This window comes from Macaca thibetana, chromosome 4, assembly GCF_024542745.1.
Source record: "Macaca thibetana thibetana isolate TM-01 chromosome 4, ASM2454274v1, whole genome shotgun sequence".
NCBI lineage: Eukaryota > Metazoa > Chordata > Mammalia > Primates > Cercopithecidae > Macaca > Macaca thibetana.
Window position 1 is genome coordinate 45,112,049 of NC_065581.1, and position 27,051 is coordinate 45,139,099.

Genomic DNA, 27,051 nt, shown 5'->3' on the forward strand with positions numbered 1-27,051 from the left:
GGGCCTCTTTTCCCCCTCCCACCAGAACCTTCAACTGTCAAGCACCGAGCTAGCCACCAGCATGCTGTCCTCCCCAGGTAGGCACTCATGGGGCCTTACCCCACTCCTGTACCTCCTGCAGGCTAGTCTCCCCCCAGGGAAGGAGTTGTGTCTCCCATCAGACTGGGTGCCCCTTTAGGGTACAGACAGTGACTCTTCCATCAGACTGGATGCTCCCTAAGGACAGGACCTGGGCCTCTTCCTCAAGACTGTTTGGGGAAGGATAGGCCACTGGTGGTCAGACTGGGTGGTAGGCCGGGCAGGAGCTCTTTCTCCTCTCCACTGACAGTTGAGTTGGGGAGAGGAGAGGGACTGGCTGTCCCGCTGTCATGGCTGCTGTGGAAAAGGGTTTGTGTGAAAAAGCCCAAGTAGAGAAGAAAACTTTAGGGAACAGAGAAAACCTCTCCTAAGCCTAGAAAAGCAGGTCCCTCAGCCCAGGAAGATGAGATCCTCAGGGTGGCAGGGGCAGGACTACCTGAGGCAAGCCTGGGACCAGACTCCAGGAGATGGGGAAGAGTGAGCTGAGGGGAAGCGGGTGGCTGGGCAGAACTGAGTTGTTCCTATGGGGCTGGGGTGCACAGAGGGCAGCCAGCCTTGGCCAGCAGAAGGTCAGCCCTGTACCTCACCCTCAGCCTAGGGCACCGTGAGACTATAGGCCCCTAGACCCAGCCTCCCAGCTTCTCAGGCCCTCCCTGTTTACCTGACCCTAGGAAGTTTAGGCCTAGCAGGTGACCCCAAACCCAGTCCTTGTTCTTCAGAAGTGCCCTGAGCTTAAGCCCAGGAGTTCAAGACCAGCCTGGTCAGCATAGCAAGACCTCATCTCAAAATATAATTAATTAATTAATTATTTTTTTAAAAGTTCCCTGAGACAACATCTTAGTTTTTTCCCAGCACCGGAAATCAAACTGTCCTTAAATCTACAGTCCCCTAATAACAATGTATTGCACTTAGAAAATCACTGAGAGAGGCCAGGCACAGTGGTTCACACCTGTAATCCTGGCACTTTGGGAGGCCAAGGCAGGTGGATCATCTGAGGTCAGGAGTTCAAGACCAGCCTGGTCCACATGGTGAAACCCTGTCTCTACTAAAATACAAAAATTAGCCAGGTGTGGTGGTGGGCGCCTATAATCCCAGCTACTCAGGAGGCTGAGGCAGGAGAATCTCTTGAACCTGGTAAGTGGAGGTTGCAGTGAGCCAAGATCATGCCACTACATCCCAGCCTGGGCGACAGAGTGAGACTCCATCTCAAATAAAAAAAAGAAAATCACTGACAGTAGATTGTAAGTGTTCTCACCACAAACAAATAACAAGTGTGTGCAGTAATCCTGATATTAATTAGCTCAACTGAGCCATTCCACAATGAATAAATATTTTACAACACCATGTCATACACAACAGATATATACTTTTTTGGTCAGTAAAATAAAATAGATTTAGTTAAAACCAATCTACAGGTTCTCAGTCTGATGGAGAAGATAGGATGTGCAGCTGCAGCAGAAAGCTTTCTGTCCGTTCGTGCCTTATGCGGCAGACCCTACGTTCCACGCTTCGCAGTTTCAGTTACCCACTGTCAACTGCAATCTGAAAACATTAAGATATTTTGAGAGAGACCACATTCACATTACTGATATTATATTGTTGTATTTGTTTTATTACTTGTTATGGTTAACTGCTTGTGTTAACTATGCCTAATTTATAAACTAAACTTTATCATAGATATGTACATAAAGGAAAGACATAGTATTGATATATACAGGGTTTTGGGACCGAGCGCGGTTGCTCACGCCTGTAATCCCAGCACTTTGGGAGGCCGAGGGGGGCGGATCACAAGCTCAGGAGATCGAGACCATCCTGGCTAATACAGTGCAACTCTGTCTCTACTAAAAATAAAAAAAAAAAAAAATTAGCCAGGCGTGGTGGCGGGTGCCTGTAGTCCCAGCTACTTGGGAGGCTGAGGCAGGAGAATGGCGTGAACCCGGGAGGCGGAGCTTGCAGTGAGCTGAGGTCGCGCCACTGAACTCCAGCCTGGGCGACACAGCGAGACTCCGTCTCAAAAAATTTAAAAAATAAAAAAATAAAAAAGATATATACAGGGTTTGGTACCACCCACAGTTTCAGGTGTCCACTGGGGGTGTTGGAAGGTACCCCTAGGGATAAGGGGAGCTACTGTGTTGCTCTGGCCATCTGTCTGCTTCCCACAGGCAGCCTTGGTCTGTCTGTCTCAGCCTGCTCATGCTCCTAGCCCATGTGACAGCTTGGATCTTTTGCCCTCTCTAAAAAGATGTTTTCTTTTGTTTTTGTTGTTGTTGTTGTTTTGTTTTGTTTTGTTTTTAGATAGAGTCTCACTCTATTGCCCAGGCTGGAGTGCAGTGGCCCAACGTTGGCTCATTGCAACCTCCACCTCCCAGGTTCAAGCGATTCTCCTATCTCAGCCTCCTGAGTAGCTGGGACTACAGGCACGTGCCACCACACCCAGCTGATTTTTATGTTTTTAGCAGAGACGGCGTTTCACCATGTTGGCCAGGCTGGTCTTGAATGCCTGACTTCAGGTGATCCACCCGCCTTGGCCTCCCAAAGTGCTGGGATTACAGGTGTGAGCCACAGTGCCCGGCCTAAAGACATTTTCCATGACAACTGTGGTGGTGTGGATAGGTGTGTCAGTCCTTCCTGCAAGTCAGAGCTGAGTAATGACCTCACACCCTGGGGACTGGGTATGCAGCTTCGAAGCAGGGTTTGGGGACCAGACAGTGAGAAATGGTTTGTTGGGCTGGGTGGTGACTAGGGGACAGAGAGCTCTGGGGAAATGAGACAAGGGAGGTGAGATGGAACCTGAAGTGCCTTGGCCTGCCCTCTGATGTTCTTTCAGTCTTCTCAAACAACAGCATCTTCCCTGGTCCTTCCAGGCCCCCAGGAGAGCTCAACACCCTCAGTCCTCGGAGCAGCCAGGGTAGCGGCTGCCTGGAGTGACTGCACGGTGGAAGGGCATGGAGTGGTTTGCCTTATCATGTGAATGGCCTTAGATGATTGGCTCAACCCAGGTTTGTCAACCCCAGCTCTCTTGACATTTTGAACTGGAAAATTCTTTATCATGGAGGCTTTCCTCTACACTGAGGGGCGCCCAGCAGCATCCCTGGCCTCAACTTACTAGATGCCAGTAGCTCCCCGAGACCTGCCCCAGTTATGACAACCAACACTGCCTCTAGACATTGCCACCTGTTCCCTGGGGGCCATCATCACCCCGGGTTGAGAACCTCTGACTCAAACTCTCTGGGAGGCCCTGGCTTCCACCCAGGTCAGATGGAAATAGTCATCCTGATCTGCCAGCTTCACAAATACGGATTGGGGCTGAAACAGAAGTGTTCAGCTCTCCCCCCTCAGGACTGCTTTCCACCCTTCCCTTGGAACCCTCTTCATCTGAAGGGGGCTCCACTGTTTATCCCCCTCAGCCCCCCTCACGGTCTCTTTGAATAAAGACACACACACACACACACACACACACACACACACACACACACCCCTGTAATCATAGCCTGAGGGGGTGAGGGGGCTTCCGTTACCATTTCTAAGATAATCCCAGAGAGCTTGGGTTAGAAGAGATGGTTTGAGGAAAATGGAGGGAGAAAAGAATGGGGAGAACTCCCAGACTCTGGCTCTACCCACCCGCTTCCCTGCTTCCCAGCCCTGATGCTTCCAGAACCAGGAAGTCAAAGTGCACCCCACCCTCAGGAGAACGGGATGTGCTTAGAGCAGGGAAAGGGGGATAGTCACTCTCCCGCAGAACCTCCCTGATGATCCCCTCAACCTGGTGGCCTCTTTTCCTGCACCTTCTTCTGTCTCCGTGGCCCTTGGAGCTGAACCTGCGGAGGAATCGCATGGGAGGGTCTTCTCCACGCTCCACGTTGGGGGTGCATTCACCTCGACCCCTCAGTGCCAGCCCAGAATAAATGCTCCATAAAACATGCCTAACATGAGTTAGGGTTTGGTCTCAGGAGCTCAAACCAGTGGCAAAGACAGACAAGCACACACATGACTCCAATATTGGAGTAATATCACTAGTATCATTAAATCCTATGATGGAGGGACGCATATGTGACACAGAGCACAGGCCATGTGATCCTAGAAGGAGCTCAACAAATACTAGTTGACCAGCCAGGTCAGTGGGGAGAAGGTGATTAATGTTTCCTGAGCATCTACTAAACCCCAGTCTTTTTAGTTGGGACTACAGGCGCCCGCCACCGCGCCCGGCTAGTTTTTTGTATTTTTTAGTAGAGACGGGGTTTCACCGTGTTAGCATGTTGCATTCTTCAACCCTGTGTAGCTGACTCCTGACCTCATGATCCGCCCGTCTCGGCTGAAACACCCTCCCATGTAGAATGTAGCAGCCTCTATACACAGGTGAGGAAACCAAGGCTCAGGGAGGTCAAACAACTCGCCTAAAGTCACACAGCTGACACTCTGGCTCCAGTGCAGCCCAAGGCATTAGCTCTGCTAAAAAGGGACAAGCCACCCCTTTTCCAACACCTTTATCCATCCTCAACACCCCCTGTCAGCTGCTCCACACAGGGGAGGTGACTTCACAAAGACCACACACAAGTTGCAGTATAGTAGACGAAGGGGACGCACCGAGGCCAGCTGACTCACTCATCCTTCTCCAGCACAGCTGTGGCCCCTCACTGTGGCAACCTCCCAGCAAGGCAGCTGGGAGGTTGAGAGCATAGAGCAGCCTGCCCTGACTGTAATGCCCACCGAGTCTGAGGAAGTTCAGCCTCTCTCTATCTCAGTTTCTCTGTCTACAGCAGGGAAGTTATAATAGTAAGCCTAACCAGTGGGGTTGTTGTGAGGATTCAATCAGCTAATGCATGTAGGGTGTTTAGAATAGTGCCGGGCATGTAGTGAGCCCTCAAGCGCTGCTAACTATTATTTTTAGAAATGCTATATAAGGGCTCACTACTCATAACTGAGGCAGGATTCCTAATATCTTCTCATCACAAGCCAAAGGCTCTATTGTAGTGAGCCCTCAAATGCTGCTAGCTATTATTATTTTTAGAAATGCTATATAAGTGCTCACTACTCATAACTGAGGCAGGATTCCTAATATCTTCTCATCACAAGTTACAGGCTCTATGGAGAAGCAAAATTCAGGATCCTGAGTCTCCTCAACCTTATTATTTTTTGTTTGTTTGTTTTTGAGATGGGGGTCTCACTTTGTCACCCAGGCTGGAGTACAGTGGAAGTGAAGGGGTGGCCTGCCCCTCCACACCTGTTGTTGTTTTTCGTTAGGTGGAACGAGAGACGAGAAAAGAAATGAGACACAGAGACAAAGTATAGAGAAAGAAAAAGTGGGCCCAGGGGACCGGCACTCAGCATACAGAGGACCCACGCTGGCACCGGTCTCTGAGTTCCCTTAGTATTTATTGATAATTATCTTTACCATCTTAAAGATAAGGGAGTGGCAAGACAATAGGATCATTGTAGGGAGGAAATTGGCAGTAAGACATGAACAAAAACCTCTGTGACATGAATAAGTTTAAAGGAAAATGCTGTGCCTTGAGATGCATATGCAAACATCTCCATAAACCTTTTAGCAGCATTGTTTCAGCCTATCACATGGGGAGAAACCTTGGACAATACCTAGCTTTCCTAGGCAGAGGTCCCTGCGACCTTTGGCTGTGTATGTGTCCCTGGGTAGTTGAAATTAAGAGAATGGTGATGACTTTTAACCAGCAAGCTGCCTTCAGGCACTTGTTTAACAAAGACACATCCTGCACAGCCCAAAATCCATTAAACCTTGTGTCACCGCAGCACATGTCTCTTGCAAGGACAAGGTTGGGGGTAGGGTCACAGATTAACAGCATCTCAAATACAGAACAAAATGGAGTCTCTTATGTCTACTTCTTTCTATATAGACACAGTAACAGGCTGATCTCTCTTTCTTTTCCCCACAGGAAGAATTAGGGCTCACTGCAGCTTCCAACTCCCAGCCTCAAGCGATCGATCCTCCCACCTCGGTCTCCCAAAGAGCTGGGACCTCAGGCACATGCTACCATGCCCAGTTAATTTTTTTTAATTTTTATTTTGTAGGCACAGAAGTCTCACTATGTTCCCCCTTGCTGGTCTCGTGAGGCTGAGGAGGGAGGATTGCTTGAGCTCAGGAGTTTGAGGTTGCAGTGAGCCGTAACTGCCACTGCCCTGCAGCCTGGGGAATAGAGTGAGACTCTGTCTCAAAAAAGTATATCTATATTGAACACTTACTATGTACTCAATACAGCAGCAGGGATACAGCAGCAAACAAAACAGACAAAAATCCCTGCCCTCAGGCTTTCACTCATGGGGGAGGTAAACAATAAACAAAATATATTGTATATTGGGGTTGCTGCAGGATAGGGAGTAGGGGAGGGGTGGGAGAGAGAAAACATCTATGAAAAATTAACCACAATACTAAGCAAGGCATCCATTCATTCATTGCAAACATTTTTGAGCCAGCATTTTGAAACTGAGTAGTATACAAGGTGGCCTCACCCTCTCCTCTTGAGAGCTCACAGCCTCACAGAGGAGGCAGACAAGTCAACTCAGGGAAGGCAGGTAGTGATGGGTGTCCTAACAAAAGTGTAGGAAGATAGCGCAGCCCCAAGTTCTGTGCGGACACCACCGGGGAGGCTTCACAGAGGAGGCGGCATCAAGCAGGCACTGGGAGGCTGGACAGGACTTTTTCCCAGTGGACCCATTGTGGGCATGGGATCAGGAATGATTGCAGGCAGAGGCACAAGGACGGCAAGAGGAATGAGGGTAGCCTGTGCAGAAAGGCATGGGGCCAGATGGCAGGTGGCAGCCTGGTTTGGGTTTGTCATGCTAACAAGGGAAACACATCTAAAGTATTGGGCAGCGGGTGCAGTATCTATAATCAGGTTTGCATTTTATTGTATTTTATTTTTATTTTTTGAGACAGTCTCACTCTGCCACACAGGCTGGACTGCAGTGGCGCTCCCTCAACTCACTGCAACCTCCACCTCCCAGGTTCAAGCCACCTCCTACCTCAGCCACAGGAGTAGCTGGAACCACAGGTGTGCACCACCACACCCAGCTAATAATTTTGTATTTTTAGTAGACATGAGGTTTCACCATGTTGGCCAGGCTGGTCTTGAACTCCTAGCCTTAAGTGATCCATCTGCCTCAGCCTCCCAAAGTGCTGGGATTACAGGGGTGAGCCACCGTGCCACCCCAGGTTCGCATTTTCAAAATCTTAGCTAACACTGTAGAGAACTAGTTGGGGAGGAGGATGTTAGAAGAAAGGGGCCAGTTAGGGAATCATTCTTCTGGCCTAGATTTTTGCTATTTAAGGTTAACTTCTTGAGTGAGCTTTGTGTCAGAAACAAATGCAAACACTTTAGAATATCATCCATCCCCCAGGTGGAGAAGCCGAGGCATGAAGAGATAAAGTGATGTTTTGGGAGGCCTCCCTGTGAGGGGATGCTTGACTTCCAGTCCTCACTTACTGTACTCAATGTGGCTCTGCACAGGGGCAGCCCCTATCACGGGGGAGGAGGGGAGAGATGCTAAGAGGGTGCAGTAGATAAGGGGCATAGTGACAGGGTCTGGGAAGATCCCCAGGTCTCTGGCTAGGTGGAGGGAAGGGGAGGACTAGGTTGAGGAGACTGCTGGAGGGACTGTCTCTCCTGGGACGCAGAGCTCAGGAGAGCTGCTTGGCCAGGCAGGGTCTCCCCAAGTCTGGAACACTCAAGAGGGGTCAAAGGGATGGGTCTGTACTGGGAGTGGTAGGCCCAGGGTTGGAGAGGGCTTTGGGGGCTGGCCTTATTCTGCTGGCAAAGCGATATCCTGAAAGTTTCCGGAGGAAGTAAAGGGTTCAAAACCTCATTCAAAGGGAGTTGGTGTGGTGTGTGGTGGGGGCAACATATGTGATGAATTGGAGAGGGTCTTTAAGAGACAAGAGGCCATTTCAGGTCTGGGGGTTGTCTGAAGGCCCTGGCCTCGGCCAGTGATGGTAGCAATGAGAAATTAGGGTCCTAGGAGGGGATTCTTAGTCATTGAAGGACTCAATGACTGTTTTGATGTGGGATGCAGTGTGTTGAGATCTTGGGGAACCAGAATAGGGGGGGTCATCATAGGACCTGAGGAAATCCCAAGGAGGTACTCGTGTGGAACAGGAGAAGGGGTTTGCTTGGGGCAGTGGCAAGAGGAAGGGGGATAAGTTCAGCAACAAATCGTCCGTGGATGCCTTTGTAACAGAGATGGGGCAGGTTCTGCCAGCTTTCAACTGAGGAGAAACACTTCCCCTTAGGGGGCTCAGCATAGGGTGAAGGTTGCAAGCTCAGTCCAGGGACTTCATCCCACACCCAACCCTCACTGTGACCTTGGGCAAGCTGCTTAGGCTCTGGGCCTCTGCTCCCTTTTCCAGTAATCAGGGTATTGCATGTACCCCCTTGTAGGGCTGGTGTGCCTGGCACAAAGAAGGTGCTCAGTGCTGTCAGCTCTGCTGTTATAACTAGTCTCCTGGTTCTGTTACTCAGGGTAGGAGGAATACCTGAGGCCTCCTGCTCTTGCCTCTGGGGTCTCGCCCTTCTGTGGGTTCAATCAGGGTCTCACCTGTAAACAACCCCAGAACCCTGCTGCCCTCCCTGTAGCTGCACCCCAACCTAGTTCTTTTCCTCATTCTAAAATCTTCCTATACCCCAGCCCCAGCTGGGCTCTGTTTAACTTTAGACCACAGCCTTCCTCCCCTCCTCCCACTCTCTTTCTTATTCTAGGGCCGAGTCTTCCAGAGTCAGCAGAGAGCCTGGATGGATCACAGGAGAAGCCTGGGAGCTCATATGCGGGTAGGACTGCAGACTCAGTCGTGGCTCTGTGGCCTCCCTTTTTTCTTCCTCCTCCTTCACTCTCTTCTCTTCCCCTGGGCCTGCTGATGGGGGAAGTCAGTTGTGTTGTGTGGGGAGGGCGGTGCGGGGAGGGGAGGCTACCCTCAGGAAGGGATGTTGGTGGTTCGCAGTCCCCCTGGGGGAGGAGGTGTGGGCAGGGTGTCCAGAGTCCCAAGCCACCTGGCAGGCCCGGGATCCATCAGCCAGCCTGACTCAACTCTTACCCTGACACTCACCCAGTGCCACCCACTCAGCCATTACCTGACCCAGCCCACCCCCAGCAGCCCCTTCCCTCTGCCCTCCACTCTCTACACTCCATTATTTCCACTCTCCTTAAAAGAGCGGAGTCTAGGCCGGGCGTGGTGGCTCATGACTGTAATCCCAGCACTTTGGGAGGCTGAGGCGGGTGGATCACCTGAGTTCAGGAGTTCGAGACCAGCCTGGCTAACATGGTGAAACCCTATCTCTACTAAAAATACAAAATTAGCCAGATGTAGTGGTGGGCGCCTGTAATCCCAGCTACTCAGGAGGCTGAGGCAGAAGAATCACTTGAACCTGGGAGGCGGAGGTTGCAGTGAGCCAAGATCGTGCCACTGAACTCCAGCCTGAGCAACAGACTGAGACTTCGTCTCAAAAAAAAATTAAAAAAAAAAAAAAAGCAGCATCTGTTTAGATGGTCTGGAGGCCATTTTTTTAAAAAACAGCTTTATTGAGAGACAATTCAAATACCCTACAGTTCACCCATTTAAAGTGTACCATTTGGCTAGGTGCAGTGGCTCATGCCGGTAATCCTAGCACTTTGGGAGGCCAAGACTGGAAGATTGCTTGAGCCCAGGAGTCCAAGACTGGTCTGGGCAACATAGTGAGATCCTGTCTCTACAAAAATTAGAAGTTAAAAAATTAGACAGGCATGGTGGCACACACCTGTGGTCCCAGCTACTCAGGAGGCTGAGATGAGAAGATAATTTGAGCCCAGGAGGTCAAGGCTGCAGTGAGCTGTGATCAAGCCGCTGTACTCCAGCCAGGCCTACAGAGTGAGACTCTGTTTCAAAAAAAACCAAAGGATAATTCCAAAGTACAATTCCAGTTGGGTGTGGTGGGAGTACAAGACCAGCCAACATGGCAAGACTCTGCCTCTTAAAAAAAAAAGGAAAAAAAAAAGTGTATAATTCAGTGCCTTTTCGTATATTCACAGAGTTATGCATCCAGCACCACAACAAATTTTAGATTGTTTTCATTATCCTCCCAAAGAAATCCCATACCCTTTAGCCATCAACTTCTAATCCCCCATCTCCTTAAGCAACAGGCAACCCCTAATCTACGTTCTGTCTCTCTGTATAGACATTTTATATAAATAGAATCACACAATATGGGTTTTTTGTTTGTTTTGTTTTGTTTTGTTTTTTCAGATGGAGCCTCACTCTGTAACCCATATTGGAGTTCAGTGGCACCATCTCGGCTCACTGCAACCTCCACTTCCTGGGTTCAAGCAATTCTCCTGCCTCAGCCTCCCGAGTAGCTGGGATTACAGGCGCCCGCCACCACGCCCGGCTAATTCTTGTATTTTTAGTAGACATGGGGTTTCACTATGTTGGCCAGGCTGGTCTCAAACTCCTGACCTCGTGATCCGCCCACCTTGGCCTCCCAAAGTGCGGGGATTACAGGCGTGAGCCACCGCGCCCAGCCTATTTATTTATTTTTTTTAGAGACAAGGTCTTGCTCTGTCACCCAGACTGGAGCGCCATCACATCTCGTTGCAGCCTCAAACTCCCGCAGCCTCGAACTCCAGGGCTCAGGTGATCCTTCCATCTCAGCTTCTTGAGTAGCTGGGACTACAGGCACACACCACCATGCCCAGCTAATTAAAAAACATTTTTTTGTAGAGATGAGATCTTACCGTGTCGCCCAGGCTGGTCTCAAACTCCTGGGCTCAAGATATCCTCCCACCTCAGCCTCCCAAAGTGCTGAGATTACAGGCATGAACCACTGTGCCCAGCTTATTACATTTTTTAATTGCATTATTTGTCATTTTTTCTTACACAGAGCCCACTTATACTGATACAGGAATGGTGGCTCACATAAACTACAGCCGGCTCAAGGCCAGCGGCGTGGGCCAGCATCACAATGCCCACAACTTTGGTAACCAGAGCTTTGAGGAGCTGCGAGCAGTCTGTCTAAGAAAGGGGGAACTCTTTGAGGACCCCTTATTCCCTGCTGAACCCAGCTCACTGGGCTTCAAGGACCTGGGTCCCAACTCCAAAAATGTGCAGAACATCTGCTGGCAGCGGCCCAAGGTGGGCACTGGAAGGGAGGCATGGACTCATGGACGGAGGGGAGTTTGTAGTGATCCCTCTATCACTTTTAGAATCTTCAACCCCCCACCACCCTATTCTGAGCCTGGCACTAGGCCCCACCTTCATCAGAGCTGGGGACAGTTCTGAATATGCTTAAGGCAAACCTCCCAGGTAACCCTAAGGAAATCACCCACCAGCTTCTGTTATCACAGGCTGCAGCTATGCCAAGTTGGTCCTGTACCCTCTCCCCTCCCCTCATATCTGCTCCCCTGGAACTTCAAGGTGGGCATCATTCCCCAGCAAAGGTGGGAGAAAGGTGGGGAGGGGGCGTCCTGGGCCCCCTGAAACCTTTATTCCTTCACTGCAGGATATCATAAGCAACCCTCTGTTCATCATGGATGGGATTTCTCCAACAGACGTCTGCCAGGGGATCCTCGGTGAGTGGGGCACAGGAAGCTGGTCTCCACTTGGGGAAGGGGATTGGGGGAGGGGTGCCAGGATGTCTTTTGAAGCTGGAAAACAGGGAGCCCTGAGGTTCAGACAGCCTGCTTCTGTTTCCCTGTCCCTCCCCTTCTGAGGAGATGACAGTGAGAACACCACGCATTCTGCCCCTCCCGAGTCTGGATGCCACTCCCTGCCTGCTGCAGCCTGGGTCCTGGGGGGATATTAGTTATTTATGGCTACATAATAAATTACCTAGGACTTAGCAACTTAAAAAAACAAACAGCCGGGCGCAGTGGCTCACGCCTTTAATCCCAGCACTTTGGGAGGCCGAGGCGGGCGGATCACGAGGTCAGGAGATCGAGACCATCCTGGCTAACACGGTGAAACCTCGTCTCTACTAAAAATACAAAAAATTAGCTGGGCCTGGTGGCAGGCGCCTGTAGTCCCAGCTACTCGGGAGGCAAGAGAATGGCATGAACCCGGGAGGCGGAGCTTGCAGTGAGCCGAGATCACAGCACTGCACTCCAGCCTGGGCGACAGAGCAAGACTCCGTCTCAAAAAAAAAAACCAAAAAACCAAAAAAACAAATTTTCTTATCTCACGGTTTCTGTGGGTCAGAAATTCAGAAGCAGAATCACTGGATGGGTCTGGTTCAGGGTTTACCAGGAGGCTGCAGTCAAGACATCTGCAACCTGTGATCATCTGAAGGCTTACCTGGGGCTGGAGGGTCTGCTCTTAGGAGGGTGCACTTACATGGCAGGAGCTCTCAGGTCCTTGCTGGCTGTTGGCAGGAGGCCCCAGTTCCTCGCCATATAGGCTTCTCCATAGGACTGCTTGAGTGTCCACAAAAAGTGGTAGCTTGCTCTTCCAAAGCGAGTTATCTAAGGGAGAGGACAAGGAGGAAGCCATAATGCCTTTTCTGACCTAGTCTTAGGAGTTGCACATCATCACTTCCAGCATACTCTATTTGTCAGAAGCAAACACTGAATCTGGTCCACACTCGAGAGGAGAGGAATTAGGCTCTACCTTTGGAAGGGAGGATGGTCGAAGAATTTGTGGAAACCACTACAGGTGCTAGAACCTGATCAATCTGGGGTATCAAATAGGAGGGCAACAGGGTCCACTCAACCCACTCTCACAAGGCTCCCATGGAAAGCCCCAGGGTAGATCCTCCTCCCTAAGCCTGGTCCTGTTCAAGGATTTCGTCCAGATCCCTCGTTGCGTCTTTAGGGATAAAGCCAGGGTGGGCTTTCTCTGAGACCGAATTCTGTGCCCTTGGGGCAGAAAAAACTGGCAAGGTGTGGGCAGAGCAGAGACCAAGGAGACCTTAGACCCCAGGGCCGCTGCTGTGGCTGCTGTGGCTCAGTAGGCTGGAGGGACAATGTGCTGGAGAAGGAGGGAATTCACTTCTCCCAGGCACTCCAACGGTGAGGGGGATTGGAGCGTCCTTGATATTCCTCTCTCCAGGCAGCCAGGAGGCCATTGGTAGTCATAGAAACTTTCTGGTCCCTCAACCTCAGCCTGGCCTAGGATGCCCAGTACCCTGCCCCTGGACCCCACCCAACAAGGGCTGAGATGCCCAGGAGACAGATGGCAATGGAGGTCTGTAGTGCTCATCTCCCATAGGATTCCCTTTAGCTGAACTTCAGGCCAGGGATACTGCCCCATACCCACTTCAATGCCTAGCTCCAGGGGTCCTGCTGGGGTGCATACTAAGCCCTGGGTCCCCAATATAATGTGGGTGACATGAGGGAGAGGCCTCTTGGGACCTTCGTGACCACACCAGTGTACTCACAGGGTGCAGGAAGGTGACTGGATCTGTTGGAAGAATGTGGAGAGTATTGGCTCTGTCTCAAATAAAGCAGGTCAGGTGTCTCAAATAAAGCAGGTCAGGTGTCTCAAATAAAGCAGGTCAGGTGCAGTGGCTCAGACCTGTAATCCCAGCACCTTGGGAGGCCAAGGCAGGAGGATTACTTGAGCTCAGGAGTTCAAGACCAGCCTGGGCAGCATAGTGAAACTCTGTCTCTACTTACATATAAAAATTTACTTTAAAAAAATAGGTTCCTAGAGCCTGAGGCCAAAAGTACCTCTTTCCCAAACTCAAGAAAACAAAAGCATGTGGCTCTCACATAATAGAAAAGGTACAGTCAGGCACTGTGGCTCACGTCTGTAATCCCAACACTTTTGGAGGCCAAGGCTGGCAGACTTGCTGGGAGTTCTTGAGGCCAGGAGTTCAAGACCAGCTTGGCCAACATGGTGAAACCCCATCTCTACTAAATATGCAAAAATTAGCCAGGTGTGGTGGCAGGCGCCTGTGGTCCCAGCTACTTAGGAGGCTGAGACAGCAGAGTCGCTCAAACCCGGGAGGCAGAGGTTGCAGTGAGCTGAGATCGTGCTACTGCACTCCAGCCTGGGTGACATAGCAAGACACTGTCTCAGAAAAGAAAATGTACAGAAACTCACCTCGCCAGAGTCTCTCTGATTTCAGTTTCTCCCTGTTTGCCTTCTTCCTGAACGCTCTTTAGTGGGAGGGTTGAGGGAGGGTGCGTCTCTGCCAGGGAGTGAGAATGGGGTACAGGGTCAAGTTCCTGCTCCCCTGGGCCTTGGATTCTGAGGCCCACCCACACATAAAGGGTTGCTCAGGGGTGGCAAAGCCCTGCCTGTCTTTCCAGGGGACTGCTGGCTGCTGGCTGCCATCGGCTCCCTTACCACCTGCCCCAAACTGCTGTACCGCGTGGTGCCCAGGGGGCAGAGCTTCAAGAAAAACTATGCTGGCATCTTCCATTTTCAGGTGAAGGACAGTGTGAGAGCCACCATGGCTTTGTGGGGAGCGGGGGGGAAAAAGTTTACCTTTTTTCCTTTTGAAAAATAGCATTTAGGCCGGGCGCGGTGGCTCAAGCCTGTAATCCCAGCACTTTGGGAGGCCGAGAGGGGCGGATCACGAGGTCGGGAGATCGAGACCATCCTGGTTAACACGGTGAAACCCCATCTCTACTAAAAAATACAAAAAACTAGCCGGGCGAGGTGGCGGGCGCCTGTAGTCCCAGCTACTCGGGAGGCTGAGGCAGGAGAATGGCGTGAACCCGGGAGGCGGAGCTTGCAGTGAGCTGAGATCCGGCCACTGCACTCCAGCCTGGGTGACAGAGCGAGACTCCGTCTCAAAAAAAAAAAAAAAAAAAAAAAAAAAAAAAAATAGCATTTATTAGGGTGGGTTTTGGGCTAATCATCAGAGAAATATCTGCCCACCAAAGAAACCATGTAGGCTGATTTTTTAAGTCCCAAAAGAAAATAGTTGTTAGCAATTTGTGGCTCTCTTTCTCCCTTCTCCTTCTCTTCCTCTCCATTGTGGGTGTGGGTGTGTGTGACACTGGTAGTCTGTGTCACATAATTTTTGTAATCTGCCCCTTTAACTGAGCTACATGTAGACAAATTCCCCTCGTAGCAGAAGCTGGAGAGGAGGCGGAGCCAGGTCCAGGCTTTGGGTTGCCTTTCCCTCACTATCCAGTGATTTATTCAGTGATTCAGGAGAGTGGAGCCTCTGACACTGGCGTGTCATCAGGTCTGGCCACTAGGAGGCGCTTGATGATAGGGTTCCCACGCAAGGGGTGTGTGTTGCTACCCTCAGATTTGGCAGTTTGGGCAGTGGGTGAACGTGGTAGTGGATGACCGGCTGCCCACAAAGAATGACAAGCTGGTGTTCGTGCACTCAACCGAACGCAGTGAGTTCTGGAGCGCCCTGCTGGAGAAGGCATATGCCAAGTGAGTGCTGGGAGCCGAGGAAGCTGCCTCTGTCTGGGCAGCTGGAATCAGGGGGAGGGGAGGAGGTGGCAGGACATCCCTCCCTTCCCTCACCTCCATCCTAGAGCCCAACAGTGCCTTCTCTGTGCCCACAGGCTGAGTGGGTCCTATGAAGCACTGTCAGGGGGCAGTACCATAGAGGGCTTTGAAGACTTCACGGGAGGCGTGGCCCAGAGCTTCCAACTCCAGAGGCCCCCTCAGAACCTGCTCAGGCTCCTTAGGAAGGCGGTGGAGCGATCCTCCCTCATGGGTTGCTCCATTGAAGTAAGCAAAGCATGGTCCCACCTCAGGGCCTTTGCACCTGCTGTTGCTGTCACCCAAAGGCTCTTCCCCCAGTATCTGCATGGCCAGCACCTTCTCATTCAGTTCAACTGCCTTTTCCCCAGACTAGCCTTCCCTGCCTCCCTGTCTAAAGTCGCTGTCCCCACCCTATTTACTTTCTTTTCTTTTCTTTTTTTTTTTCTTTTTTTCTTTTTTTCTTTTTTTTTTTTTTTTTTGAGACAGGGTCTCATTCTGTCTCCCAGGCTGGAGTGCAGTGGCAAGATCTTGGCTCACTGCAACCTCCACCTCCTGGGTTCAAGTGATTCTCCTGCCTCAGCCTCCCAAGTAGCTGGGATTACAGGCCCATGCCACCAAGCCTGCCTAATTTTTTGTATTTTTAGTAGAGAAGGGATTTCGTCATGTTAGCCAGGCTGGTCTTGAACTCCTGACCTCAAGTGATCTACCCACCTCGGCCTCCCATAGTGCTGGGATTACAGGCGGGAGCCACGGTGCCCGGCCAGCCCTTTTTACTTTCTATCTGGTTTTTACTTTCTCCCCAACATTTATTGTGACCTGAAATTATCTTGCTTATCTATGTTTTCACTCATAGCCCATCTTCTCTGGATAGTACTCACATTCCATGAGGGCAGTGACCTTCTTTGTCTCATTCACTGCTGGACCCTGGAACTTAGGAAGGAGCCCAGCATGCAATAGGCACCCAACCAACATTTGCTCGACAAAATACGTGAACACAGGGTGCAACATATGACCCTGCATTCTTGGCATTTATCCCAGAGAAATGAAGACATGTCTCCAAAAATGTTTGTACACAAATGTTTGCAGCAACCTTATTCATCATAGCCCCCAAACAGGAAACAACCTAGATGTCCTTCAATGAGTAAATGGTTAAACAAACTGTGTTGATTACACACCATGGAATACTACTCAGCAATAAAAAGGAACAAACTACTGATACTCAGAGAAACTAGGACAGATCTCAGGAGAATTATGCTGAATGAAAAACGCCAAACCCAGCCAGGTGCAGTGGCTCACGCCTGTAATTCCAACACTTTGGGAGGCTGAGGTGGGAGAATTGCTTGAGCCCAGGAGTTCGAGACCAGTCTAAGGAATATAGTGAGACCTCATCTCTACCAAAAATAATAATAATAATAATTAGCTGAGAGAAAAGAAAAAAAAAAAGACAACCCCCAAAGGTTACACACTGCGTGATTCCATTTAAATGACATTCTTTTTTTTTTTTTGAGACAGATTCTCACTCTGTTGCCCAGGCTGGAGAGCAGCAGTGTGGTCTCGTCTCACTGCAACATCTACCTCCTGGGTTCAAGCGATTTTCCTCCCTCACCCTCCCATGTAGCTGGGATTATAGGAGCCTGCCACCACACCTGGCTAATTGTTGTATTTTTAGTAGAGCCAGGGTTTCACCATGTTGGCCAGACTGGTCTTGAACTCCCCACCTCAGGTGATCTGCCCGCCTTGGCCTCCCAAAGTGCTGGGATTATAGGCGTGAGCCACTGCGCCTGGCCTTAAATGACATTCTTGAAATGACAAAATAATAGAAATTAAGAAGAGACGAGTGGTTGCCAGGGTTTAGGGAAGGGGAGTCGTGAGAAGAGATGGGTTTGGTTATAAAAGGGTGACTCAAGGGATGCTTGTGGTGATAGAAATGTTCTATATCTTGACTGTGGTGGTGGCTACACGAAACTACACATAATGGAATTGCATAGAGCACACAAAAGTGAGCACTTGTAAAACTGGGGAAATCTGTATCAGGTTTATGGATTGCATCCATATCAGCATTCTGGGCTGGGCACAGTGGCTCACACCTGTAATCCCAGCACTTTGGGAGGCTGAGGTGGGCAGATTGCTTGAGCCCAGAATTTTGAGACAAGCCTGGGCAACATGGCAAGCCCCAATCTCTACTAAAAATACAAAAATTAGCTGTAGTCTCAGCTACTCAGGAGGCTGACATGAGAGGCTTGCTCGAGGCTAGGAGGTCAAGGCTTCAGTGAACCGAGATCACACCACTGCACTCCAGCCTGGGTGACACAGTGAGACCCTGTCTCAAAAATAATAATAAAGCTGGGTGCAGTGGCTCACACTTGTAATCCCAGCACTTTGGGAAGCCGAGGTGGGTGGATCACCTGAGGTCAGGAGTTCGAAACCAGCCTGGCCAACATGGTGAAACACCATCCATACTAAAAACTCAAAAAATTAGCCAGGCGTGTTGGCAGGTGCCTGTAATCCCAGCTACTTGGGAGGCTGAGGCAGGAGAATCACTTGAACCTATGAGGCAGACGTTGCAGTGAGTCGAGATCTCGCCACTGCACTCCAAGAGCAACAAGAGCGAAGCTCTGTCTCAAATAATAATAAATAATAATAATAACAATTTTTAAAACATTCTGGTTTGATATTTCACTGTAGTTTTGCCAGATGTTACCACTGGGGGAACCTGAGAATGGGATACATGGGGTTTCTCTGTATGATTTCTTACAATTGCATGTGAATCTACAATTACCTCAAAATAATGATAATAATTTAAAAGTTTAGTTTAAAAAAATTAACCTGGAGAGCTCTCCCTTCCTTTGGGTGCCCAGTCCAGGTCCTCCGTACCTTCCCTTCCTCTCTGTTCTGTAGGTCACCAGCGACAGTGACCTGGAGTCCATGACCAACAAGATGCTGGTGAGAGGGCACGCTTACTCAGTGACTGGCCTTCAGGATGTGAGTCCTGAGAAACGTGCCCTACCCCGAGGACCCTGAGAAGGAGGAGAACGTCTCCCTGTCCCCATAACTCTGACCTTTAACCACCCCTGCCTACCCAGGTCCACTACAGAGGCAAAATGGAAACACTGATTCGGGTCCGGAATCCCTGGGGCCGGATTGAGTGGAATGGAGCTTGGAGTGACAGGTAGGTGCCCCCAATCCAGGTCAGGGGTGGTCAGAGGATACAGCAGGCAGTGCTAGGTGGACCGACTGGTATCCCATCTGGGAGAAAAACCTGTACAACAGGGCAAAGCCCCTCCCTCTAGATTCTCCATCTAGCTCCGCACCCCAGCAGGCAGGCATTCAGGGAAGAGGGAGTCCCTTGGAGAGGAAGGAGGTGCCACGTGACTTCCGCCCCTCTCCTTCCACCGCCCATCTCTGCTCCAGGTCCAGCGAGTGGGAAGAGGTGGCCCCAGACATTCAGATGCAGCTGCTGCACAAGATGGAGGACGGGGAGTTCTGGTCAGTGTGGCTTGGGGTGGGCTTCCTACCACTGCCCCAGGCCCTGGTCCTTCATCTCCCTGCTCCGCTCCTCTCTGCGCCTTGGATGCAGAGGCTCCGGTGGTTGTTGAGGGGTTGCGGTTCAGGGAGAGGGAACTGAGGATGCAAGTGTGCTGCTGATGGGCTCCACCCCCACCCCGCCACAGGATGTCCTACCAAGATTTCCTGAACAACTTCACGCTCCTGGAGATCTGCAACCTCACGCCTGATGCACTCTCTGGGAACTACAAGAGCTACTGGCACACCACCTTCTATGAGGGCAGCTGGCGCAGAGGCAGCTCCGCAGGGGGCTGCAGGAACCACCCTGGTGGGTGAGGGGGTTCAGGGGGAGGGGGTGTGCAGGGAGTGAAGGATGGGCCATGGCTCACCATGAAACCAGACCTGGGGCACAAGTCACCGGAGTCAGGGTCCATGAGGTCAGGGGTTAGTCAGATTTCACAGCCCCTGTGGAGGAGACAACTCCTGTGTGGCTGGGGAAGCTCGGTCCACCCTGGAAAGGGCGTGGCCAAGGGAAGCCCCCATATAACCATGCTGACCCGCTTCCACCACAGGCACGTTCTGGACCAACCCCCAGTTTAAGATCTCTCTCCCTGAGGGAGATGACCCAGAGGATGACACAGAGAACGATGCTGTGGTCTGCACCTGCCTGGTGGCCCTGATGCAGAAGAACTGGCGGCATGCACGGCAGCAGGGAACCCAGCTGCAGACCATTGGCTTTGTCCTGTATTCGGTGGGTGCCTGGCTGGTCCCCCCGGCCACTCACTCTCTCTCACCTGGCCTCACTCCTTTCTTGCTTGCTTGCTTGCTTGCTTTCTTACTTTCTTGCTTTCTTGCTTCCTTTCTTTCCTTTCTTTCTTTCCTTTCTTTTCTTTCTTTCTTTCTCTCTTTCCCTCTCTTTCCCTCTTTCCTTCTTTCTTTCTTTCTTTCTTTCTTTTTTTTTTTGACAGAGTCTCACTCTGTTGCCCAGGTGAGGGCAGGGAAAGAAAGATTGCAGTGGCACAATCTCCATTCACTGCAAACTCCGCCTCCCCAGTTCAAGTGATTCTCGTGCCTCAGCCTTCCCAGTAGCTGGATTACAGGCATGTACCACCATGCCCAGCTATTTTTTGTATTTTTAGTAGAGATGGGGTTTCACCATGTTGGCTAGGCTGGTCTGGAACTCGTGACCTCAGGTACTCTGCCTGTCTCGGCCTCCCAAAGTGTTGGAATTACAAGTGTGAGCCACCACGCCCAGCCGCCTGGCCTCACTCCTTTCTCCCCAGGGCCACTTCCTGCCTGGGAGAGGAACAGGCTCCAACAGGCTTCATAGCCCTGATTTCTTTTTTTTTTTTTTTTAAGACAGAGTCTCAATCTGTTGCCCAGGTTGGAATGCAGTGGTGTGATTACAGCTCATAGCAGCCCTGATCTCCCAGGCTTAAGCAATCCTCCTACCTCAGCCTCCTGACTAGCTAGGACTGCAGGCAATTGTCCTGCTAGTTTTTTTTTTTTTTTTTTTTTTTAATTTTTTGTAAGATAGGGTCTCACTATGTTGCCCAGGCTAAGCCCTGACTCTTGAATGGTGCTTTGTGCTTTTCAAGCCAGAGCCAGCAGTTTTCTCTTCATGGATTTTATCCTTTGTGCCAGGCATTGTTCCAAAGGTCTCAGGAATACTACTAATACCTTTAAGGAAGCAGAAGGAGCCTGTGGACCAGCGATATGAAGTCACTTGCCCAAGCTCACACATCCAAGGGTCAGAGGCCAAGCCTGTGTCCTGATTCCCAGGCACTCTGAGACTTTTCCACACGCCGCCCCCTGCGGACAATCCATGCCCCCCGCCGACAATCCATCCCCCTTGTCTGCTCCACCAGCCGCACTCATTCCAGGAGCCAAGAGAAAGCCCTGAGAAGCATTTCCCAAGCCAAACCATGCTTTTCAAAATTCTCCAAATCTCCAAAAGAATGTTGTTCGTTCACTTGCTTTCCCTTCTATAAGCAAGTTATATGGAGCATCTACTGTATGCCAGGCCCCAGTTCAGTCTCCAGGGGTTCAATAGTGAGCAAAACAGACACAAGCCTTGCCCTACTCTTAGGGCCATTAGTCCACCAGGTTAACAGACTGGTGCCTCAGGATGACATTTTTGCTGGGCGTGGTGGCTCATGCCTGTTATCCCAGCATTTTGGGAGGCCGAGGTGGGAGGATCACTCGGAGGATGCCCAAGGAATTTAACACCAGCATGGGCAACACAGCAAGAGCCTGTCTCAACAACAACAACAAAAAATTAGCCGGGCATGGTAGCACACACCTGTGGTCCCAGCTACTCGAGAAGCTGAGGTGAGAGGATCACTGGAGCCCAGGAGGTCAAAGCTGCGGCGAGCCATGATCGCACCACTGCACTTCAGCCTGGGCACAGAGCGAGACCCTGTCCCAAAGACATCGTCAAGGTTAGAAAAGCTCAGGAAAGACGACTCCAGCCCGAGCTCTCCGGTGCACACAAGCACACTGAGGTGCTGATAAGCCACCTCTGCAATACAGCAACCTGTTTAACTTGGTTTAACTCACATTTTTACAAACTTATTTGTCCTCGATCCTCAATTTTAGTAATCTTCTGTTCACTTCCTGCAGGATACGAGTGTTCCACAGAAAAGCAAAACACTGTCTTAGATTTTTATCCCAGCTCTTTCACTTTTCAGCCATCTGAGGTTGGACAAATCACCTCACATCTTTGGGACTCTGTTTCCTTCCCTTAACCTGGAATGATAAAAATCTACCTTATATAAACTGTACTTTACTACCGAAAGCTGAAGGATTTTTTTTTTTTTTTTTGAGACAGGGTCTCACTCTGTTGCCCAGGCTGGAGGGCAGTGACATGATCATGACTCACTGCAGCCTTGACCTCCAGCTCAAGCAATCCTCCCACCTCTACAGCAGAGGGATTGTTAATGCCAGGACCTTTGAACTGTCAGAGCCCGTGCCCCACTCCACCACCCATGTCCCAGGGCTCTTAATACCCCTCCAAAAACACACGCACACAGACACAGACACACACTATACACATCCCGTTTGGCTTCCGAAGGCCTGAGGCCCTTTACCACCCTAGAGATCTGACTCTCCTCTTTCTTCCCTTCCCAGGTCCCAAAGGAGGTACAGAAGATAAAGATGTGGGGCTTGTTCCTGGACACACACCCACCCCACCCCTGGCTGCAAGTGGATTGGCAAAGGGTGGAATTTGGCGAGAGGCTCTGGGGGTCACTGGGTTAGGATTCCAGCCCTCTTGGGGACTGGTAGGGGTCGGGAAAGGAAGAGACCCTATTGGAGTTGCGGACCACTTAGGTGGTGTCCAGGCCAGGTCAGTTGGTGGTGGCACCTACCTCCAACCCTGCCCGGCCAGGCTGTTCACCTTGGGGGGCCCTCCCTCCCTAACCTCCCGTGCCAGTCCTGTACCCACGTCCAGAGTGCATATAGTTTCAGAACATCCAGGATGTCCCCTTGAAGAAGGAATTCTTCGTGAAGTATCAGGACCATGGCTTCTCAGAGATCTTCGCCAACTCACGGGAGGTGAGCAGCCAACTCCGGCTGCCTCCGGGGGAGTATATCATTATTCCCTCCACCTTTGAGCCACACAGAGATGCCGACTTCCTACTTCGTGTCTTCACCGAGAAGCACAGCGAGTCATGGTAAGGGACTGCACCTCACTGCTCCAAGGCCTGCCACCCAAGAGCTGCAGGATATCAAGCTCAGGGAGCTGCTGTCAGGTCCTCCCTCACTTTGTCCCTATTTTACAGTCAGGGAAACTGAGGCATGAAAAGGTGAAGTCCCAGTTAGTGGCAGAACCAGACCTAGAACTAGAACCCAGATTTCCATGGAGCTGCCCTATATTGCTTCAAAGACATGACATGACCCCCAGAGCACCCTGTTGAAATCCCCATCTCCCTCCCCCGGTAACTCTTGAGCTTTCAATGATTTTGCCCAGGGAATTGGATGAAGTCAACTATGCTGAGCAACTCCAAGAGGTGAGGGGAGGCTGTAGGGCTGGGGGTTGGAAGGAAGCTCCCAGGCCTGTGAAGGAAGTTTTCTGACCAGGTCCCTTTCCCGCTCCCTTGCCCCAAGGAAAAGGTCTTTGAGGATGACATGGACCAGGACTTCCTACATTTGTTTAAGACAGTGGCAGGAGAGGTGAGCAGGCCACAGGCGGAGGGCTGACGGGAGGGGGATGAGGGGCTGGAGGGACCCAAGTGGGGTTCACTGTCCCCCTTCCTAGGGCAAGGAGATAGGGGCGCACGAGCTCCAGAGGCTGCTCAACAGGATGGCCATCAAATGTGAGTCTTCCACTCCTGCTGCACGCGACCCCTCCCCCATATTTTGTGCCCCTCTTGATCACTCCCAGTGCCCCCCACGATACCTCATTTACCCTGTCTCTCCTTTCTACCCCCTCCCTTCCTCACAGTCAAAAGCTTCAAGACCAAGGGCTTTGGCCTGGATGCTTGCCGCTGCATGATCAACCTCATGGATGTATCCTCCTGTCCAGTGCTCTCTTGGCCCTGTCCCCTGCCTACAAGCCTGGCCCAGAGGCCAGCCATGCCCTCCTCCCTGATGGGGAGTAGGCTCTGTGGTAGCAGAAGATGCCAGTTCTTCTGGCTGCTACAGTACCGGAATCCCAGGGCTTGTGTGTCCCCTCGGGAAGCCCTGCTGCTTCCCTGTCCCCTGGGATGCCTTCTCCACTCCCTTCTCTGCTGTCCTTGACCACCTTCCAGAAAGATGACTCTGGCAAGCTGGGGCTTCTAGAGTTCAAGATCCTGTGGAAAAAACTCAAGAAATGGACGGTAAAGGGCACTAAAAGGGCAGCCTCCAGGGGTAAGGAAAAGAGGGTCTTAGGAGAGATGGAACTAATGAGGGGAAGCTAGAACCGGAGCCCTAACCACACACACACCCCCCCACACCACACTCACACACACACATACACACATACAGACACAACACCACACACACACACACACACACACACACTAGAAAAGGGTCTGTTGGAGTGTGGCATATTACCCAGTCAAAATATTTTATAACAAGTATAGCTCAGGTATCAACTAGTCATGAAGGATGCACACAGAGAGCGCCGGGCAGGGCACCAGTGCCTCTGACAACCCATGCTTGGCATTAACCCTTAGGTCACCAGATGATAGGCATATCAGGAGTGGGCCAGGGTTGGAGTTGGGGCATGGTGTCTTAGGCCACTGCTGTGAGCCGACTGTCCTAAAGTATTTATTTTTCTTTTCTTTTCTTTTCTTTTCTTTTTTGAGACGGAATCTCACTCTGTCGCCCAGGCTGGAGTGCAGTGGTGCGATCTCTGCTCACTGTAACCTCCACCTCCTGCCTCCTGACTAGCTGGGATTATAGGCATGCACCACCACACCCAGCTAATTTTTGTATCTTTAGTAGAGACGGGGTTTCGTCATGTTGGCCAGGCTGGTCTCGACCTCCTGACCTCAGATGATCCACCTGTCTCGGCCTCTCAAAGTGCTGGGATTACAGGCGTGACCCACTGCACCCGGCCTCAGTATTTCATTATTTCAACCACCATGCCATGCATGTGGCCCTACCACATCTGTCTGTCTATTCAGGACATCTTCAGAGAGTGTGACCAGGACCATTCAGGCACCTTGAACTCCTATGAGATGCGGTTGGCTATTGAGAAAGCAGGTGGCCAAGGGTCAGGTGCGGGCCTTGGGGCAGGGAAGAGGATGGCAGCATCCAGAGGCCTGGACTTTTCCCCTCCCCACTTCTCTGTCTCTCAGGCATCAAGCTGAACAACAAGGTAACGCAGGTCCTGGTGGCCAGGTATGCAGATGATGACTTGATCGTAGACTTTGACAGCTTCATCAGCTGTTTCCTGAGGCTAAAGACGATGTTCAGTGAGTTAGGCATCTACCCACACCCCAGCCTAGGCCAGGGGCTGCGGGCCCTCTCCCATACACCCTGATGGGTGCTGCTCCAGAGCCCCTCCCCCTTACAAGGCACACGTGAAATGGGTTCAAAGCCCAGCTCCGCCACTTGCTGGCAGCTGTGACTTGAGCAAGTCACTTAATCTTTCTGTGCCTTCATTCCCTCCTCTTTAGAATGTGGATAATAATAGTGCTGCCCTCAAAGGACTGAGGTGCAGGTTAAACCAGTTAGTCTATGGAAGGCACTCAGAACTGGGCCTGGCTCCTGGTGAGGCTATGTGAGTTGCTCTCATTAATTCCCCACTGGGCTAGGGGATTTATGTGGGGAACAGCCAGTAACAGCTGGTGTTGCCCCTTCCTACCTAGTTGGGAGTGGTTCTTTCAGAACACTGACTTAGCACTCAGCCCCTCTCCCCCGCTTCCTCTGTAACACAGCGTTCTTTCTAACCATGGACCCCAAGAATACTGGCCATATTTGCTTGAACCTGGAACAGGTACTTGGAGAGGGGTGGGAAGGAATCTGCAGGATTGCGCCTGCCTGCCTCGCAACCCCACCCCCGCCCAGCTCTGCTGTCCTCTGGCCAGCATCCTGCCCCCACCTCTTCCCACCCTGGGATCTGCTTCCTGTCTCCACAGTGGCTGCAGATGACCATGTGGGGATAGAGGTCTGCAGGAGCCTGGCCATCTCTACCAGCAGCAGCGAGGTTCTAGCCCAGGAGGGTGCGGTGCTTCTTGTAGCCCTCAGCTCTCCGGTCTCTGCTGATGAAATGGGCTCCAGGTGGCAGTGCCCAGGTCCCAGGTGCCATGTTTACTGCAGCAGTGGGACCTCCGTGCCCACTCCCCGAGCTCAGAGCCTTTCTCTTTTTTCCCAAACCAGGCTTCTGATGGCTGGCTTTCCCCCACCATCGCTCGCTCTCAGAGTATATTTTACTAAAGAGTAGGTGATGCTTCCCCAGGATCCCCCTGGCTGGAGAGGTCAAGAATAGGGAAGGGACTTGTAGCTCATTTCTTACGCTCCATGCTTGCTGTCCTGCTCACACCTCCCTGCTGACCACCCATCCTGGCACAGCCTCTCTCTTTTCCTCCCCACCTGTGGACACTATTCTAATAAATAGCACATGCCATTGGCTTCCCTGTCTCTGTGTTTTTATCCCATGAAAAGACTGGCAAGGGTGGAAGTCACTTCCCCAGGACCAAAGGGTTGGGTAGCTCTCAGCCAAAGGTGATAGAGAGCATGTAGAAATGTGCAGTTGTCACAAAAACTGGAGGCCACGGTTGGTGTTTATGGGCAGTGCCGGATGCTAAGCACACAAGTCTCTCCCTGTAAAGAACTGTGTGGTGTGCCCTGTGGTGGAGTGCCTCTAGAGGGGCTGAGCCAGAGCTGGCAGCTGCTTCAAACTGGGGTCCCCAAAGGTGGCACTGCAGGGGCCTCAAATGTTAAAAATCTGACACCTGCAGCAACCAACAGGTCACATAAATGAACGAACCTGCCGGGCGTGGTGGCTCACGCCTGTAATCCTAGCACTCTGGGGGGCCAAGGCAGGTGGATCACCTGAGGTCAGGAGTTGGAGACCACACCGGCCAACATGGCAAAACTCCATCTCTGCTAAAAATACAAAAATTAGCTGGGCTTAGTGGCACGCGCCTATAATCCCAGCTACTTGGGAGGCTGAGGCAGGAGAACTGCTTGAACCCGGGGGATGGAGGTTGCAGTGAGCCAAGATCATACCACTTCACTCCAGCTTAGGCAACAGAGCAAGACTCTGTCTCAGAAACAAATTAAATAAACAAACAAACAAACAAAACAAACCCTCCTGGTGTGGGACTGGGAGGGCTGAGGACTGTGGCAATAGGTGAACTCATTCCTGCCATAAAGGTGTTCAGATTCAGATTGTTATTACTATTGTTAGAAATTTGTTGCCTGTTCACTTACTAAAACCTCCCTTAACTATCCTCCACCTTATCCAGAGAAGCTTCTTCTTTTAGAAAATCAAGCAAAACAACTAAGTCAAGACATGTTAAAAAAAAAAAAAAAAAAAAAAAAAGTTTGAAAAGGAACCTGTAAGGAAATACAAGGGGAGGGATTGTTAGATATGAGTTCTAAATTTCTTTTCAAAGAATTAATATGTCAGTATGTTCAATTCTTTGCCT

At 51.0% G+C, this 27,051-nt stretch overlaps 3 protein-coding genes across 4 annotated transcripts in view; 1 reads left to right on the top strand and 2 right to left on the bottom strand.

Annotated features, from left to right (window-relative positions):
• The window catches only part of MRPL14 (mitochondrial ribosomal protein L14), a 66,089-nt gene extending 46,582 nt beyond the window's left edge, over window positions 1–19,507 (bottom strand). The window contains exon 1 of the mRNA XM_050787045.1: window positions 19,504–19,507. The gene's annotated coding sequence lies outside the window, so the exon portion shown is untranslated. The remainder of the gene's footprint in view (window positions 1–19,503) is intronic.
• Window positions 1–26,917, top strand: CAPN11 (calpain 11). The gene is made up of 23 exons (XM_050787050.1): window positions 1–77; window positions 8,802–8,870; window positions 10,953–11,203; window positions 11,571–11,640; window positions 14,320–14,438; window positions 15,273–15,406; window positions 15,541–15,709; window positions 18,362–18,445; window positions 18,547–18,632; window positions 18,875–18,949; window positions 19,135–19,295; window positions 19,540–19,718; window positions 22,097–22,108; window positions 22,430–22,641; window positions 22,938–22,977; window positions 23,075–23,140; window positions 23,226–23,283; window positions 23,412–23,476; window positions 23,719–23,787; window positions 24,580–24,658; window positions 24,754–24,870; window positions 25,336–25,394; window positions 25,537–26,917. The coding sequence occupies exons 1-23, from the start codon at window positions 62–64 to the stop codon at window positions 25,561–25,563; spliced, it is 2,217 nt and encodes a 738-aa protein (XP_050643007.1). The 5' UTR covers window positions 1–61; the 3' UTR covers window positions 25,564–26,917.
• Window positions 1–27,051, bottom strand: part of MRPS18A (mitochondrial ribosomal protein S18A) — a 564,209-nt gene that overhangs the window by 498,519 nt on the left and 38,639 nt on the right. The gene's annotated exons all lie outside the window — the stretch shown is intronic.